This window comes from Lolium perenne, chromosome 5 (genome assembly GCF_019359855.2).
Source record: "Lolium perenne isolate Kyuss_39 chromosome 5, Kyuss_2.0, whole genome shotgun sequence".
Lineage (NCBI taxonomy): Eukaryota > Viridiplantae > Streptophyta > Magnoliopsida > Poales > Poaceae > Lolium > Lolium perenne.
Window position 1 is genome coordinate 17,707,225 of NC_067248.2, and position 16,833 is coordinate 17,724,057.

General features: G+C 46.9%; 1 protein-coding gene across 1 annotated transcript; it reads right to left on the minus strand.

The window, feature by feature from the left end:
• Nucleotides 1-369: 369 nt before the first annotated feature.
• On the minus strand, nucleotides 370-5,337 carry LOC127298864 (uncharacterized). The gene is made up of 13 exons (XM_051328722.2): nucleotides 5,116-5,337; nucleotides 4,839-4,966; nucleotides 3,812-3,850; nucleotides 3,640-3,732; nucleotides 3,437-3,553; nucleotides 2,850-2,945; nucleotides 2,276-2,389; nucleotides 2,082-2,135; nucleotides 1,693-1,740; nucleotides 1,371-1,521; nucleotides 1,061-1,226; nucleotides 902-971; nucleotides 370-821 (listed from the first exon to the last, which is right to left on the minus strand). The coding sequence occupies exons 2-13, from the start codon at nucleotides 4,905-4,907 to the stop codon at nucleotides 564-566; spliced, it is 1,275 nt and encodes a 424-aa protein (XP_051184682.1). The 5' UTR covers nucleotides 4,908-4,966; nucleotides 5,116-5,337; the 3' UTR covers nucleotides 370-563.
• Nucleotides 5,338-16,833: the final 11,496 nt, after the last annotated feature.

A 16,833-nucleotide genomic window follows, 5' to 3' on the forward strand; every position in this document is an offset into this window, starting at 1 on the left:
TCGCAGAACATGACAACCATTAAAACTAAGCATTTCTATTGGCTGTTTCAATGGGGCTATCCTATCCTTACTTCATCCGGCCCGTCATTATCTGGTCGCACGAAAAAGCTGAACAGCAATCCTGTCTGCTTCAGGCACTGATATGATCAACAACAACAAAAAAAAAGGTTTCATTTCTTCAGCATGTGCTGTGCAGCTTATCGAACACTGAGATGAGGGAAAACTTCAATTCATCCCTCTATGCTTAGGGCTTGCCCAAGATTATTACAAATGCATTTGCACCGTTGCAAGGAAAATTTTGTGGATAAAGGATCAAACTAATAATCTGATATGCACACTAGATACTCAGATAGTTCCCGCAAAAAGATGTAACAAAATTAAATACATTGGTATTGATATCTTTGTTTCATGTGTCAACAAGCATCTCCTGTTGGATTCAACCGTATTACAGATGGCACAAGTGCCAATAATTTCATTCTGTGTGAAAACCTATCTTGTATACTTGACCTTTTGAGCTCTATGGGTATTACAAGTAATGATCGCACTGTAAGAATATTATTATGTCATACTTTATGGTTGTTAGAATCCAGTAGCCTATCTGCTTCCGAAGGCAGCATGTCAGATGACATTTCAAAATTTTGCTTGGCAGTCATCTTGTTCCACTCGTTCTCAACGCGGAAAAACACCCACTGGAACCGCCTCACCATTTCCAAAGCCGTTATTGCGAACACCGTCAGGTAGTTGTGCCGAAGATGTGCTGAAAGCTTGTACGTCCACGTACATCGGAGAACAAGATTGCTACCTAACACCCAGTAATATACCTGCAGAGCAATCACCAAAGTATTAACGAAAAACTACCATGGTTCACTAGCTAAAACCGTGTATGTGCTCAAGTGTGTACCCAGCTCTGGCCATAAAGAAGGTTAGTCAATACACCTGGGTTTTTGAACATGAAAATCCTAGTTAAAATGCTGCAGTGATTGAAAAAATCTCATTAGCAACACATATGCAAAGACAATGTCGATGGTGTAGAAAAGCAAATGTTTGTACAGAATGGCACCTCAAATCCCAATCTCGCTTTATATCCCAGTAGAAGGAATACAGTGAATTCACAACACTAGAGAGAAGCCATAGCGGGCGGTAAAAGCTAATCCACAAGTCAGGGAATACGTGATACTTGAGAGCTGACAAGAAAATCACAGGGACTGCTGTAGAGTATTTGAGTGCTGCATTTGGTACAAAGATGTTGGTAAGTGATTCCACAAATAGCTACCAAACATACAGCCACAAACTATAAGTTGTCCTATCTCTAACATTCTAAACAGGTATGTCATCTACAAATGATATGGTGGTGATTGGTGAGTAAATACCGTTGAGAAGACATGTCTTCTCTTTTGTATCCTTGTACTGTCGGAGGCATTGGAAGAAACGACACAGATAAGGGAGTACCAGAACTAAAGGAATAGCCACAGAGTGGCTACCACAAACTGAATCTGCTTCAAACCAGGCAATTGTCGCGACCTGTAAAAATATCAAAATAACAAAGGCATTATAGGGGAACAAGCTTAATAGTTTCCGCAATTCTTTGGAATCGTCAAAATAAGCCAATATCATGTCAACTGCCTGTAATTATAAAGACTGCTGAGTACAATATGTGCGTAGAAGGAAGAAGAGAAATATGAAGAGATTAACCTGACGATGGAGCATGCGACAACCTGAACGCTCTAAATCTGAAAACACCTGGCAAGAAATGCAACAGTTAAGCAAAATGTTAGAAAGATCAAACTGAAAAATGTTCACTCAAGACAACCCACAAGTTAAAAACAGTTGTCTACAAAACTAGGAAATAGTACATCACACATGCTCACGTAGTTACGAGATAATTTTGTTCTTACAAAACTATATAGTAGTATATTGCAGACAACATGAGGACAAAACATAAACACTAGTCTTAAGCAAAATAAAAACACATCCTACTATCTAAACCAGTGATTAGTTAAACAAACCAATGCGCCAAGACTTATTGATAAATCACTGGAAACTTTCTTCAGAAAATTATACAGTAACAAATGACTGCATACCTTTGACATAGATGTAAAAATATCCGCCATGAAGAAGTCAGGGAATGTAATTGCCTGCAGAACAAGAGCACGTTAAATGATTACAAAGACAATCAGGTATAAAGTAGTCAACACAGATCAAAATATTTTGTTTTGCTTGTAGCATATCTAAAGAACAATACCTATTTTAATTAATGAAAAATTGTACAACTTACTTGTAATGGAAGTATTATACGCCATGTGGTCCTCAGAAAGAAAAAGCGTGATGATAAGTAAAACATATCGAAAGGAGAAAGGAGGACCATCAGGAGGATAACATACAAAAGAACCTGCATAAAGGCAGAATGATATGTCAGAATAGAATAAAATGCATGATATTTTTGCTTCTAAGTTGGGGAATCAAGAGCAAGTGGATGGTGCACCATGCAGAAGTCCTAATTCACTTCAACATTACAAAGATACCATCAGTTTGTTTAACGTATATGTAGTATTACTATTGTAGTAAGATGGTCATTTCAACTGGCTTAACATTCAATGCTATCAAATTGTATAAAGAAGAAACTACCGCTCTGATCTTATAGTGAAGTTTCAATTGATCAACTGGCACAAAAGAGTCGGAGAACTCAATGACACACTCATTTTAGTACGCCAACAATATCTTATCATTATACTGCTCACTGGGTGAGCTCAGGGATTGCACAAATTTGATTACTGATAAGCACTACCACAAGTATAAGTAGACATAATGTAAACAACAAAAGATGACCTAATGGGCTTAAGATATTACACTGGTTGAGATGCAGCAAGAGACACTTCCCCATGTGAATACAAATATAGGTAAGCTGTCATACTTGTTGGAACAATTAAAGTCAGCCAAGTAGCACACTGCCAATGGAGGAAAAAAGTGTTACTTTAGCAGAATATATGCAAGAGTACAGGTAATATGAGAAACTATGCAGTATAACATCGACATAAGAGAACATGGAAAGAAAATACAAAGAGTCAAGTTACTTGATTGTAGAAACTGCAACAGACAGACTAGAAAATTCTGAAGAATAATTACCATAGTTAGACATGTTCATTGAGAAACTATAGTAGGGATTATATATTATTTACATAGAATCAAGATAAACATTGTTGCTTTACAAATTTTATGTACATTTGCCATCATCTACACAAATGTGGTACAGAATAGAGGTTTTTGCAAATAAAAAACCATGCACATCCGTAAAAAACCATTTGCCAGAGACACTGCTTAAGGATGCATGCAGCAAAATGGCGTATTGATACTACTCCACGAAGCTTACAGGCTATGGAACAGATGCATTAAAACAAGAGATCGAATGGCTATTTGGAAGCAACAGAAATAGGCCTACCCTCCATATTTCTCGGTAAGATAAATGTGTCTGTGAAAGATCAAACACTCTTGCATAATTCACTGATGATTGCTCAAAAACCCACAAGTTCACTCCCCATAACCAAATCATCAGTGCCTACAACAGAAACACAAAGCACAGTTAGAGGCATGATTACATCTCCGTTGAGTACGTCACATGTACAATAAGAGAAAGAGACTGACCACCAGAAGGAGAGGATTATAGTACAGGAAAGCCTCGTAGAGAAACAAGTCCCGCAGATCAACACTCATCCTCATGACCGAGTCCCAACCTATCTGCAATTCGAAGGACATAACACATTACGATAGCACGTCAGCTCAATTCTCCAGGGCTGATGTACAGAGAAGCACTCACCTTGCAACAGCATAGACCCCACAGGAGGAACAGTATGACCTGGAGAAGGGACAGATTGGTAAGCAAGTCGAGAAGCAGAATGTAGATGAGGCGGATGAGGAACCAAGTGAAACAAACAGGGTATGTTTCCGTACAGCTGGAATCAGTTTTTATGTGTGCACTTAAATTGATTGGTTATATGCTTAACGTGGAATGGTAAGCGATTTGAGAAGCGAAATGAAGATCAGGCAGACGAGAAGCCAAGTGAACAGGGTGGTTCAGTATAACTGGACAGTTTGTTGGTAGTCACAGGATGTAGGAGCGGTAAGAGGTATAATTCCCACGGATACAGTTGTGTAAGGAGTGAGGACAGGTAAATATGATTGTGTCTTTTGGAGTATTTTCAAAAGTAAATGGATAAAGACAGCAAGCAGCAGGTCCAGCTAGGAATGGCTACGCTAAAAGACCATTCCATCTTTTCAGTGCCGGAATGGGAAGGCGTTTCCTACGCATGTTATGTGAAAATATCAACAAATAAACATCACAGTGTTGTACCGTTCTATCACCGAGAACAAATGCAGGTTGTACACTAGCAGAGAGTTAACGCATGGCGTGGTTTTCTGCCACAATTATTACAAGGTTTATGCAGTCAAGGCATGCATGCAGAGGCATCGGAACTCAGATGTGTGCGCTTATATCAGTTAATTTCCCACCAACTCTCAACTTCCATTACTAACCATGATGGATACAGCATGGAGTATTGTTGAGGGGGGATTCTGGATACATCATACTACAACCGAAAGAGGTATTGATTTTAATTCACTCCTCTGTAGGAAGCCGTGTATCAGGTACAGACAGCGTGCACAGAGGTGGGCGCAGCACACTATACATGAGAAAGTAATGTTCACTGAGCATGGAGCACATGGAACGGATGGTCGTGCATGCGACGATGGAACATACTACTACTACAGTTGGAATTGTATTTCCATTCCCCGCAGGCCGCAGCAAGAGGGAGATACGTAAAGGGAAGAGGTGAAGTGGTTAGTACCTTGACGCGCCATAGGAAGAGCGGCGAAGGGATGATGGCGGCCGCGGGGATGGACGAGGCGCCCTTCATCTCGGCGCCGGCCCGCGCCCGCACGCCGTCGCAGCGCCGCCTTCGTGTCCGAGCGTACCCTGCGCACAGATGAGATGAGCAGTCACCGCGTGAGGCGCCGGGATCCGCGCGCGCGGCGCAGGCCAGAATCGGTCGAAGTGGGATGGATCTTGTCGCCGTGCGCGAATCCGATGGAGCAAATTAAGAGGCGCTGGGCAGGGCGGCTCACCGAGGATGGACAGCACGGATCGGGGTAGGAGGGGAGGGAGGAGCCGTGCCCGTCGGGCAGACGCGGGCGGGCTCCTCCGGCCGAGCGCGGCGAGATCTGGGAGTGGAGGGGGAGAAGAGTAGGAGGAGCAGCAGCCGTAGGAAGGGAAGAAAGGGGGATGCACAAGGTGAGGTGAGGCGGGCGACGGCGAGTTTGACGTGTAGTGTAAACCAACGCCAGCCGATGGCTTTGAATTTTTCTACTCTAGCCCGGCTTTACAAAAGCTTTGTTGTTCCTTGGAAGCTGGAAGGTGGGGGTTGACAGACACGTACGGTGGTGTTGGTAATGGTTGGCAGGTGGGGCATATGACATAGTATGCTTCCAACGGATCTTCGAAAGGAACGTGCTGGTCCTGGGTGCGGGTTTGCTCAACGAATATATATCTCGCCGTGACTGGCTGCTCCTCAATCCATTTCACCTAGTATCTGCCAATATGGAAAATCAGGGCGTTTGGTAGTTCACAAGGAAGATCAGTCGATCAAGCAGATGAGCGGCCCCGACTTCGAGAAGTGGCACGCCGAGTGGGAGCGGAACCGCCGAGCGAAGGCGGCATGGGACACGCGCATCGGGAGAACCAGCGGCAAAGGAGCTACGCTCACCGGTGAGGAGGAAGAGGAGGAGGAGGAGGTGGTGGTGGTACGCGATTTACCCAGCTTCGGAACACCTGCACGAGGACAGGGCCTACTGCTGCTGCTGCTTGTCTGGAATTATCTGGGCGCTTTCGCGATGTTACAATGAGTTGTCGTTGTGCCTCTAGGGCTCCCGGGATCCGGCTTAAAAAGGCACACGGATCTAGGGTTTACATGGAGAGTCCTAGCCGGATACAGGTTTGCCTAACTACGGTACAATGTCTTGCCGTGCACGTCAAGGATCCGCCTCCCTCTATACGTCGTACCGGATCCAGGTTCCTTAATGGGCCTTCATGGATCCGGGTTACTCCTAAGGTCGGTCGGATCCGGCTCCCTTCTCCTGGGCTGGACTTCATCCTTCAGGATCAACAGCAACTGGGCCGCCCGATGGGCCACATGCCACATCACCATCTGCGGGCCACCCGGGCTTGCCGGATCTAGGCACTGTCGATGATACACCCATGAAGTATACCCACAACAGTAGCCCCCAGAGTTCTTCGAGTTTCACCTCATGTTTCCGCCTTGCTAGCGCCTCATGGTCTCCGGCAATGTTGGTAACGCGGAGAAACTTGAAGAACTCCAACTTCATATTTTCTTCTTTCCCAACCTTTAGTCGGAAAATATTATCATCCTGCGGGACTTCATCCATCGACAGTTCAAGACATGTCTCCGGGTTACTCCCCTGCTCTCTCTTTTCCAATACTATTTCTCCGTCAAGAAGGAGAAGATCCGCCAGACCTCCGAGTTGGCGACATGCGGGTCCATTACCTTCATGCTCCGCCCTGGCCGCGTCTACCCCCATACCGACCGCCACGAATCCGCGCGGAACTGGTCAGGAGGCTTCTTCTATCTGAAGGACGTCTCCGACCCGGCGGGCGAAAGGAGGCTGCCGCCCTTCAAGAACAGCCCCGCCAGCGAAACTCCGGCATGGACGCAATGCCCCCACCTCTCCGAGTCGCCTCAGCTGACCCGCGCTGTTAGACGGATCTGCAAGCTCACGGAGGAGGGACTGGCGGGGAAGGACCTTACCTTGTCTTGGTTCACCAAGCGGATCCAGCCACTCCAACACAGGGACCGCTTGATGTTCCACTACACAGGGCGCGACGATCTGATGCGCGCCACGAAGGACAACCTCTCCGCCGACGCCATCGACAAGAGGATCCGGCTCCTCATCAAAATTCCGCGTGAACTTCACGTTCACGTGTGTAACAAGGATATTCACATCAACGGCTCCGGGACCGCGGTATGTTATCTTGACTTGACCATGGTTCCTTTTGCACTCAAAATTTTGTCTAAGTGTTGGCCCTGTGACTTAGCTTGAGGCCCTCGAGGAAGGTGAACTCGGAACTCTTCTCCGGGTCCCTTCTATGGGCAACACGGATCCAGAAGCCGCATCGGAGGCGGAAGCTCCCGAGGGTCCGCGTCCCTCCAAGAGGAAGAGGGCTCCTCCCTCCAGCCCTGCAGCCAAACGCGCCCGCGAAGTGCTTAGCACTGCGGCTACTCGAAAGGCAGAGGCGGAGAAGAAGCGCCTCAAACTTATCGACACCAGCAACCGAGCTCAACCCGACATCCACAAGTTCTTCAAGCCTTCCGGGTAAACGCTTGATTTCCGAATTCAAATTCTTCTGTTATCACGAGTTAGCACTTACTTAGTTATTATGCTTTTTTCCTTTACAGAAGTTCCGGAAGCCAGCCCCCCAAGGCCCCAAGAGCCCTCAAGAAGAAGGTCAAGCCCTCTCCGGCTTCCATCCCTGTCACGCCGGAAGTCGAGGTTCCGCCCAAGGCCTCCTCTGCCACCAAGCCGGATCCCAAGGACATCATCAACATTGATGACCTTTCCGAAGACCCCGTTGGCCATGGCGACTCCGGCAAGGGCGCATCCTCCTCTGCCCCTCCGCCTGAACAACCAAGTGCCACCTTCGCCGAACCTACGCCAGAGCAATACGAGCAAAAGGTGCAGCTTATCCATGCGACTGGCACGCCGCAAAGTAATCCCGAGCTGTTTCCGACTCTGAAAAAGGTTCCCCTCGCACAACGCCACGCGGAAGTTTCCGCCATGATGGACCAGGTGTGGGGGCCTGCAAATACAGAAATGCAGGAGCTCTCCGACCTTGAGAGTGATCTCAAGGTCTTTTCTGCCAAGCATAAGAACGTACACCAGGTAATACTAGCCCCCAAGCATTGGGTTAGACATTTTTCCGTGTAACATGTGTTAGCCGATGCTTTCTTCAATATGTACCTTTAGGCGGAAATTTAAAATTTTATACCTCCAAGACTTTGAATTCCTCGCCAGCCCCCAGAATTGTAAATATCCGGCTAACTCCTGTCTACTTCTCAGAACACGCGGAAGCTGCATGAAGATTTGCGCGTTCACGTGCTTGAGCAAATAACATGCCAGAACGCGGAAAATAGCCAGAAGGCTATCCAGCAATTGGAGACCCGCCTTCAGGGTACGAACTCTGAGTTTGACTTGCATTTTGCTATAAAGTTTCATGATGCATAACATTTGTGACTTTCCGCCTGCAGAAGAAACTGCCAAGCACTCCGCCTTCGATGACCTGTCCGCCAAAGTCAAAGTGCTCGAGGCGGAGAACGAATCCCTCAAGGCCTTTATCAAAGATTCCTCCGACAAGGAGAATTTGGCGAGGAAGGAGCTCTCCGAGAAGCACGCCCGCGACTTGGCGGAATTGACTGACAAGCTGAAGAAGAGCCAACAGAATGTCAAAACCTTAGTAGCCAAAAGCAAGGTCCAAGAAGCGGAGGCGGAGGCTATCGACAAGATGATCTTCCGTAAGCGTCTCTTTATGTTGTAATTCCGACTGCACCACACGTTGCTTTGTCCGCGAAGGAACTGATCCCCAATTTTTCACAGCAAGCCTTGGGTTTGAGTGGAACAAAGAATCATCCCTCAAGAGGACGGAGGCATACGATGAGGCGCGGAGCTCCATCGACGAGCTGTTCGCAGCGTGTCGCGGAACCGCCAAGACCCTGTCCTTGAAGAGGGCCAAGACTTCAGTGATTGATACGATGACCAAGCTGATGAAGCAGGTGCCGGAGTTCATCAAGGACTGGCAAGAGTCTTCCGCTCGCGGAGTCGCCTCCCTTGTCTTAGCCACCTGCAAGGCGCACTTCCCTTCACTGAACTTCGCGGATATTGCGCGTGACACTCCCAAGGGTGCCAACATGCGCTCCATCCTCGCGGAGACCAAAGGGTTTGATCAGCTGTTTTTCAGGCGAGTTAACCACTCGTTCTGGTATCACAAGTATGATCTGCCCAAGGGTTTCTCCGACGCGGAAGAGGAGGAAGGCGAGCCGGAGTACTATGCAGAAGGCTCCGGGTCAAGCGTTGAGCTTTCCGAAGAAGGCACCGACGAAGACTCTGACATCGGCTCCGGCGACGGTGATGGCGACGGCTCCGCCTATGTGGAATCTGAGGAGGAGGACTCCGTGTAGAGTTCCTGTGAAACAATGAAACAGTGTTGCATCATTTTGGGCCCGGAGTGGGTTTGTAATATAACTTAAATTCTTAAGTAGCTAGGGACGAAACAGTTATGCATGGGCGGAAACACTTATCCTGCTATCCTTTACATATTATTTGCATGTTTCGTTTTTTGTCGGAAAGCAAGTGCTGATTTCATTGTTTTCCGGCTTGCTCGTTTGACCTTCCGCGAGCCGGAAGACCTTAGCCGGAAATACTCGCCAGCGGCGACGAAGCCCAATGGCAATCCGTCAATAACCGCGGAAACAAGCCCCCAGCTTAGGTGCCGGAAGTCGCTACTAGGAATCCACGAGTTTGCAACAGAAAAACACTTCCATCAGAAAACTTAAGCTTACATCCTAAAGGACGATTTTTTGAAAATCACAACTTTCATACACGCCTAGGCGGAAATATCCAGCTCTGCGGTTTTAGTCGGAAAACATACATGATCTAAAAATGAACAAGTAAAGGAGGTAAAAGACTCAGAGAGTGAACCAAAAGCTTTATTTCATTGATCATGTATAACTATTACAGAGTATGTAACTTGGAAAATTATGCTAAGTGTAGAAAGGACGTAGCTGCGCAATGTTCCAAGGGCGATCTGTCTCGTCGTAGATTTCATCCGGATCTTCACGCTTGCGTTTCCGGTACCAGTTAGCAGGTCTGTCCTTCAGCTCCCGGAAATCAACAAGGTAGTATGACCCGTTATGAAGCACTTTGCTAATGACAAAGGGTCCTTCCCACGGAGATTGCAGCTTATGGTCTTTCACCTGCCGAAGGCGGAGGACCAGGTCTCCGGCCATGAAAGAGCGGTTCCGAACTCGGCGACTGTGATAGCGTCGGAGTTTCTGCTGATAAATGGCGGAACGCTGGTCAGCTAAGTTCCGAGCTTCTTCGATCAGGTCCACAGATAGCCGTCTGCCCTCGTCAGCTGTTTCTTCATCATAGGCGGAAACTCGCGGTGAATCATGGATGATGTCAGAGGGGAGCACGGCTTCGGATCCGTATACCAGGAAGAAAGGGGTAGATCCTGTTGACCTGTTAGGGGTAGTTCGTAAACTCCACAAGACAGCTTCCAACTCATCAGCCCAAGCTCCAGCTGCGCGTTGCAGCGGTTCTTCAAGGCGTGGCTTAATTCCTGATAATATGAGGTCGTTAGCCCTTTCAACCTGACCATTGGATTGTGGGTGAGCCACAGATGCAAGGTCCAGTCGAATCCCTACTGTCTCGCAATAATCCTTCAATTCTCCCTGTGCGAAGTTTGAGCCATTATCTGTGATTATGCTGTGTGGGATGCCGAATCTCATCACGAGGCTGTAGACAAACTTTAGTGCCGTAGCACCGTCGGCTTTTCTCACTGGCTTTGCCTCGATCCACTTACTGAACTTGTCAACAGCGACCAGGAGGTATTCAAAACCGCCAGGAGATGATCTTTTTAACTTACCAACCATATCGAGCCCCCAGACCGCAAACGGCCAGGTGATAGGTATGGTCTTCAGCTCTTGGGCTGGAGCGTTTGGTTGAGTAGCGTAGTACTGACAACCTCGGCAGGTCTTGACTATCTTGTCAACATCTTCTTTAGCTGTAAGCCAGTAGAATCCTAGCCGAAAAGCTTTTGCAACGAGTGACCTGGGAGCGGCATGATGCCCGCAATCGCCTGCATGGATCTCTCTGAGGATTTCAATGCCATCTTGATTAGAGACGCATTTGAGAAACACCCCAGTTGCACTTCGTTTGTAGAGCTGTCCATCAACAATTGTGTAGGATCTTGCTCGTCTGATGATCTGTCGTACGAGGACCTCGTCCTCTGGCAACTTCTGATCGATGAGGTAGTCCAGGAAAGGTTGTGTCCAAGCCGGAATGATAGCCATCACCTCTCTAGCCAGAGATACTGCCACCTCTAGATTTTCCGGGTTAGCGCCCTTAACCGAGGGTATCCGAAGATGCTCCAGGAAAATACCAGGCGGAATTGGCTTCCTGCCGGATCCGAGCTTGGATAGCATGTCTGCCGCTGTGTTATCGTCTCGCTTCACGTACTTGACTTCGTATCCGAGGAAGGATTTTGCGATCTCGTCAACTTCGTCTCTGTAGGCCGCCATGACGGAGTTTCTGGCGTTCCAGGTTCCGGCTACTTGCTGTGCCACCAGGTCGGAATCTCCACAACAGATGATGTGCTTGATCCCTATCTCCTTAGCGATGCGTAGTCCGTGTAGTAGAGCCTCGTATTCCGCCATATTGTTTGTAGCTTCGAAGTGGATCTGCAGAACGTACTGCAGTTCTTCTCCAGTAGGGGACTTCAGGGTGACTCCGGCTCCTGAGCCTTGATGCTGCTTGGATCCATCAAAGTGCATAACCCATGTCTCTGGTTCCGGCTCCAAATTCATATCCGGAGCTTCTGTCCAATCTGTGACGAAATCTGCCAAGACCTGGGACTTGACTGCAGTCCTGTCTTTGTAGTTGATATCGAAGGCGGATAATTCAATGCCTCATTTTGCTGTGCGTCCCGTTGTGTCAGCATTGTTGAGAATCGTTGACAACGGAGCCTTGCTCACGACTGTTACTGGGTGCTCCTGGAAGTAGTGTCTCAGCTTCCTGCTGCCTAGGAAGACTCCATAAGCTAGCTTTTGAAAGTGAGGATAGCGTTGTTTGGACTCCGTAAGCACTTCGCTAATGTAGTAGACTGGCCTTTGGACTCCATACTCGTGACCTTCTTCCTGTCGCTCCACCACGATGATGAGGCTGATGACTCTGTTGGTAGCCGCCAGGTAAAGAAGCATAGGCTCTGACTCTCCCGGAGCTGCTAGGATAGGTGGGGAGGTGAGTATTTCCTTCAACCCTTGAAGTGCTGCATCCGCTGCCTCATCCCAGACAAATTTGTCTGTTTTCTTCAATAGCTTGTACAGGGGTAGCGCCTTCTCGCCAAGACGGCTCACAAACCTACTGATTGCTGCAACGCAACCGGTTAGTCGTTGCACATCTTTGAGACAAGTTGGCCTTTTGATGCACAGGATTGCCTTGATTTTCTCCGGGTTAACTTCAATGCCCCTATTAGAGACGATGAAGCCAAGGAGTTTTCTAGCTGGTACGCCAAAGACGCGCTTCAGCGGATTCAACATCATCTTGTACCGTCCGAGATTCTCAAAGGTTTCTGTGAGGTCGCTGATCAAGTCGGATCCTTTCCGGGTCATGACCGCGATGTCGTCGACGTAGGCGTGCACGTTCCGGCCGATTTGGTCCTTCAGGCACCACTGCATCGTACGTTGGTAGGTGGCACCTACGTTTTCAAGCCAAAATACATAGTAACATAGCAGTAAGTGCCAAATAGGGTAATGAATGAGGTCGCCTTTTGGTCAGACTCCTTCATCCGGATCTGGTGATACCCGGAATACGCATCAAGAAAACACAGAAGTTCTGCCCCTGCCGTCGAATCAATGACTTGGTCAATGCGCGACAGGGGAAACGGATCTTTTCGGGCAATGTTTGTTCAAGCCAGAGTGATCTTCTCTTCGCGGAAATTGTGAACATCACCGAACACCATGGGAAGTGTGATGCTGCCGAGGGAGTTCGCCTTTTTACCCGGAACCACGCCATGAAACTCAGGGTTGCTGTGTTTGAGCTGTTCCTTGGTAAGGTTCATCCGCTCCAGAGTCTCCAAGTACATGATGTTCAAGCTGGCTCCACCATCCATGAGGCACTTGGAGAAGTCATACCCGTCTATGCGAGGACTTACAACCAAGGCGTAGCACTCTTTTGGCACAATGGTAGGATGATCCTGCCTATCAAATGTGCACGGGACTTCCGACCACCTGACATACTGCGGCACAGCCGGAACTGTGGCGTTCAGGATCCGGAAAGCTGACTTGGTGGCGCGGACTGTTGGGGTTCCGAGGAAGGTGTGGTACGCGCCCACACTCTTTTTCTCGAAGGGGTTGGATTTACCTTCGGACCCTGCTTTGGGATCCGGCGAGTTATCATCCTCATCCATCGCCTCGGAACTGTCCTCCTCCTTGTCCTTGTTTTTGCCCTTGCCTCCTTTGCCGCGTGGGCGGTGCTTCCGGGCTCGCTTGTATCCTGCTTCCGGGTCATTTTTTAGATCATTGACCCACTTGCAGTTGCGGTTGGTGTGAGTGGACTTCCCTGTAGCCGGATCCAGGTGGGCCAGGCAGGGCATGTCTCTGTACTCCTCATAGGTTTGCGGGGCGCGGGATCCGGCAGCTGTGACTTCAGTGCCATGCTGCTGGCCCCTGCCGGCTCCGCCTCCACGACCGCATCCTCTTCCGCCTCCTTGACCTCCGCGTTGAAACGCTATGGCGACCATCTCGGATCCGCCACTCTTCTGGTCATCAGGGGGGTTCTTCCGTTTGTGGCCGCTGCTGTTACCGTTATCACGGTTCTTCTTCTGTTGGTGTAGGGGGATTGCTGTAGCTGCGAGATCTCCGCCTGCGTCGTTGTCGGCGGTAGTATGATCACTGGCAATGGAGATCATGTCATCCAAAGTAAGTTTATTTGCATTAGCCAAATAGGTGAGCTTATGCCTGATACGTCTCCGACGTATCGATAATTTCTTATGTTCCATGCCACATTATTGATGTTATCTACATGTTTTATGCACACTTTATGTCATATTCGTGCATTTTCTGGAACTAACCTATTAACAAGATGCCGAAGTGCCAGTTCCTGTTTTCTGCTGTTTTTGGTTTCAGAAATCCTAGTAACGAAATATTCTCGGAATCGGACGAAATCAACGCCCAAGTTCCTATTTTCACCGGAAGCATCCAGAACACCGGGAAGGACCGGAGGGGGCAACGGGCCCCCAGGACCATAGGCCGGCGCGGCCCAGGCCCTGGCCGCGCCGCCCTATGGTGTCGTCACCCTTCGACCCTCCTGCGCCGCCTCTTCGCCTATATAAAGCCCCTGGATCGAAAACCACGAGACGTTCGACGAAAACCACGAAACCTTCCCGGAGCCGCCGCCATCGCGAGGCCAAGATGCAGGGGACAGAGTCTCTGTTCCGGCACGCACGCTGCCGGAGCGGGGAAGTGCCCCCGGAAGGCTTCTCCATCGACACCGCTGCCATCTCCACCACCATCTTCATCACCGCTGCTGCTCCCATGAGGAGGGAGTAGTTCTCCATCGAGGCTCGGGGCTGTACCGGTAGCTATGTGGTTCATCTCTCCCATGTACCTCAATACAATAATCTTATGAGCTGCTTTACATGATTGAGATTCATATGAGTTTGTATCACAATTTATCTATGTGCTACTCTAGCAATGTTATTAAAGTAGTTTTATTCCACCTGCACGTGTGTAAAGGTGACAGTGTGTGCACCGTGTTAGTACTTGGTTTATGCTATGATCATGATCTCTTGTAGATTGCAAAGTTAACTATTGCTATGATAATATTGATGTGATCTATTCCTCCTACATATGCATGAAGGTGACAGTGTGCATGCTATGTTAGTACTTGGTTTAGTCTTTTGATCTATCTTACACTATAAGGTTACTAAAATATGAACATTAATTGTGGAGCTTGTTAACTCCGGCATTGAGGGTTCGTGTAATCCTACGTAATGTGTTCATCATCCAACGAAAGTGTAGAGTATGCATTTATCTATTCTGTTATATGATCAATGTTGAGAGTGTCCACTAGTGAAAGTGTAATCCCTAGGCCTTGTTCCTAAATACTGCTATCGCTGCTTGTTTACTGTTTTACTGTGTTACTACTGCTGCAATACTACCACCATCAACTACACGCCAGCAAGCTATTTTCTGGCACCGTTGCTACTGCTCATATATATTCATACCACCTATATTTCACTATCTCTTCGCCGAACTAGTGCACCTATTAGGTGTGTTGGGGACACAAGAGACTTCTTGCTTTGTGGTTGCAGGGTTGCATGAGAGGGATATCTTTGACCTCTTCCTCCCTGAGTTCGATAAACCTTGGGTGATCCACTTAAGGGAAAACTTGCTGCTGTTCTACAAACCTCTGCTCTTTGAGTCCCAACACTGTCTACAGGAAAAGGAGGGGGAAGTAGACATCAAGCTATTTTCTGGCGCCGTTGCCGGGGAGGAAAGGTAAAAGGTACTCACACTCTGGTCCTCGGCTACCTATTTCCCGGCGCTGTAAGTACTCAAAGCTATTTCCTTTAGATCCTGCAATTGCAACTTTTTGTTTCTTGTTTACACTAGTTTGGCATAATGGACAAGAATGATCTTCTTATTCTATTTCCTGATTTAAAACATGGATTGTTTGATGCGAAAATTAAAAAACCTATGGAATCTTATTTGCATGCTGGTAGTAATATTAGTATGAACGCTTTGAACACCATTGTTGATAATAATATAGAAAGTTCTAAGCTTGGGGAAGCTGGTTTGCATGATATTTTTAGTCCCCCAAGCATTGAGGAGAAAATTTTCTTTGATGATACTTTGCCTCCTATTTATGATGATTATAATGATAGTGGTCTTTTGGTGCCACCTACTATGGAGAGTAAATTTTGTTGTGATTATACTATGCCTCCTACACTTGATGAGAATAATAATGATAGATACTTTGTTGAATTTGCTCCCGCTATTACTAATAAAATTGATTATGCTTATGTGGAGAGTAATAATTTTATGCATGAGACTCATGATAAGAATGCTTTATGTGATGGTTATATTGTTGAGTTTGCTCATGATGCTACTGGACATTATTATGAGAGAGGAAAATATGGTTGTAGAAATTTTCATGTTACTAAAATGCCTCTCTATGTGCTGAAATTTTTGAAGCTACACTTGTTTTATCTTTCTATGCTTGTTGCATTATGCTTCATGAACTTGTTTATTTACAAGATTCCTATGCATAGGAAGCATGTTAGACTTAAATGTGTTTTGAATTTTCCTTTTGATGCTCTCTTTTGCTTCAAATATTATTTCTTGCGTGTGCATCATTAAAACTGCTGAGCCCATCTTAATGGCTATAAAGAAAAGAACTTCTTGGGAGATAACCCATGTGTTATTTTGCTACAGTACTTTGTTTTATATTTGTGTCTTGGAAGTTGTTTACTACTGTAGCAACCTCTCCTTATCTTAGTTTTATGTTTTGTTGTGCCAAGTGAAGCCTCTAATCGAAGGTTGATACTAGATTTGGATTTCTGCGCAGAAACAGATTTCTATCTGTCACGAATCTGGGATTTTCTCTCTGTAGAAAAATCAGAAAAATATGCCAATTTACGTGCGTGTTCCTCAGATATGTACGCAACTTTCATTAGTTTTGAGTTTTCTGATCTGAGCAACGGAAGTATTTATTAAAAATTTGTTTTTACGGACTGTTCTGTTTTGACAGATTCTGCCTTTTATTTCGCATTGCTTCTTTCGCTGTGTTGGGTGGATTCCTTTGTTCCATTACCTTCCAGTAGCTTTGAGCAATGTCCAGAAGTGTTAAAAATGATTGTGTCACCTCTGAACATGTGAGTTTTTGATTATGTACTAACCCCTCTAATGAAGTTTATGAGAAGTTTGGTGTGAAGGAAGTTTTCAAGGGTCAAGAGAGGAGGATGATATACTATGATCAAGAAGAGTGAAAGCT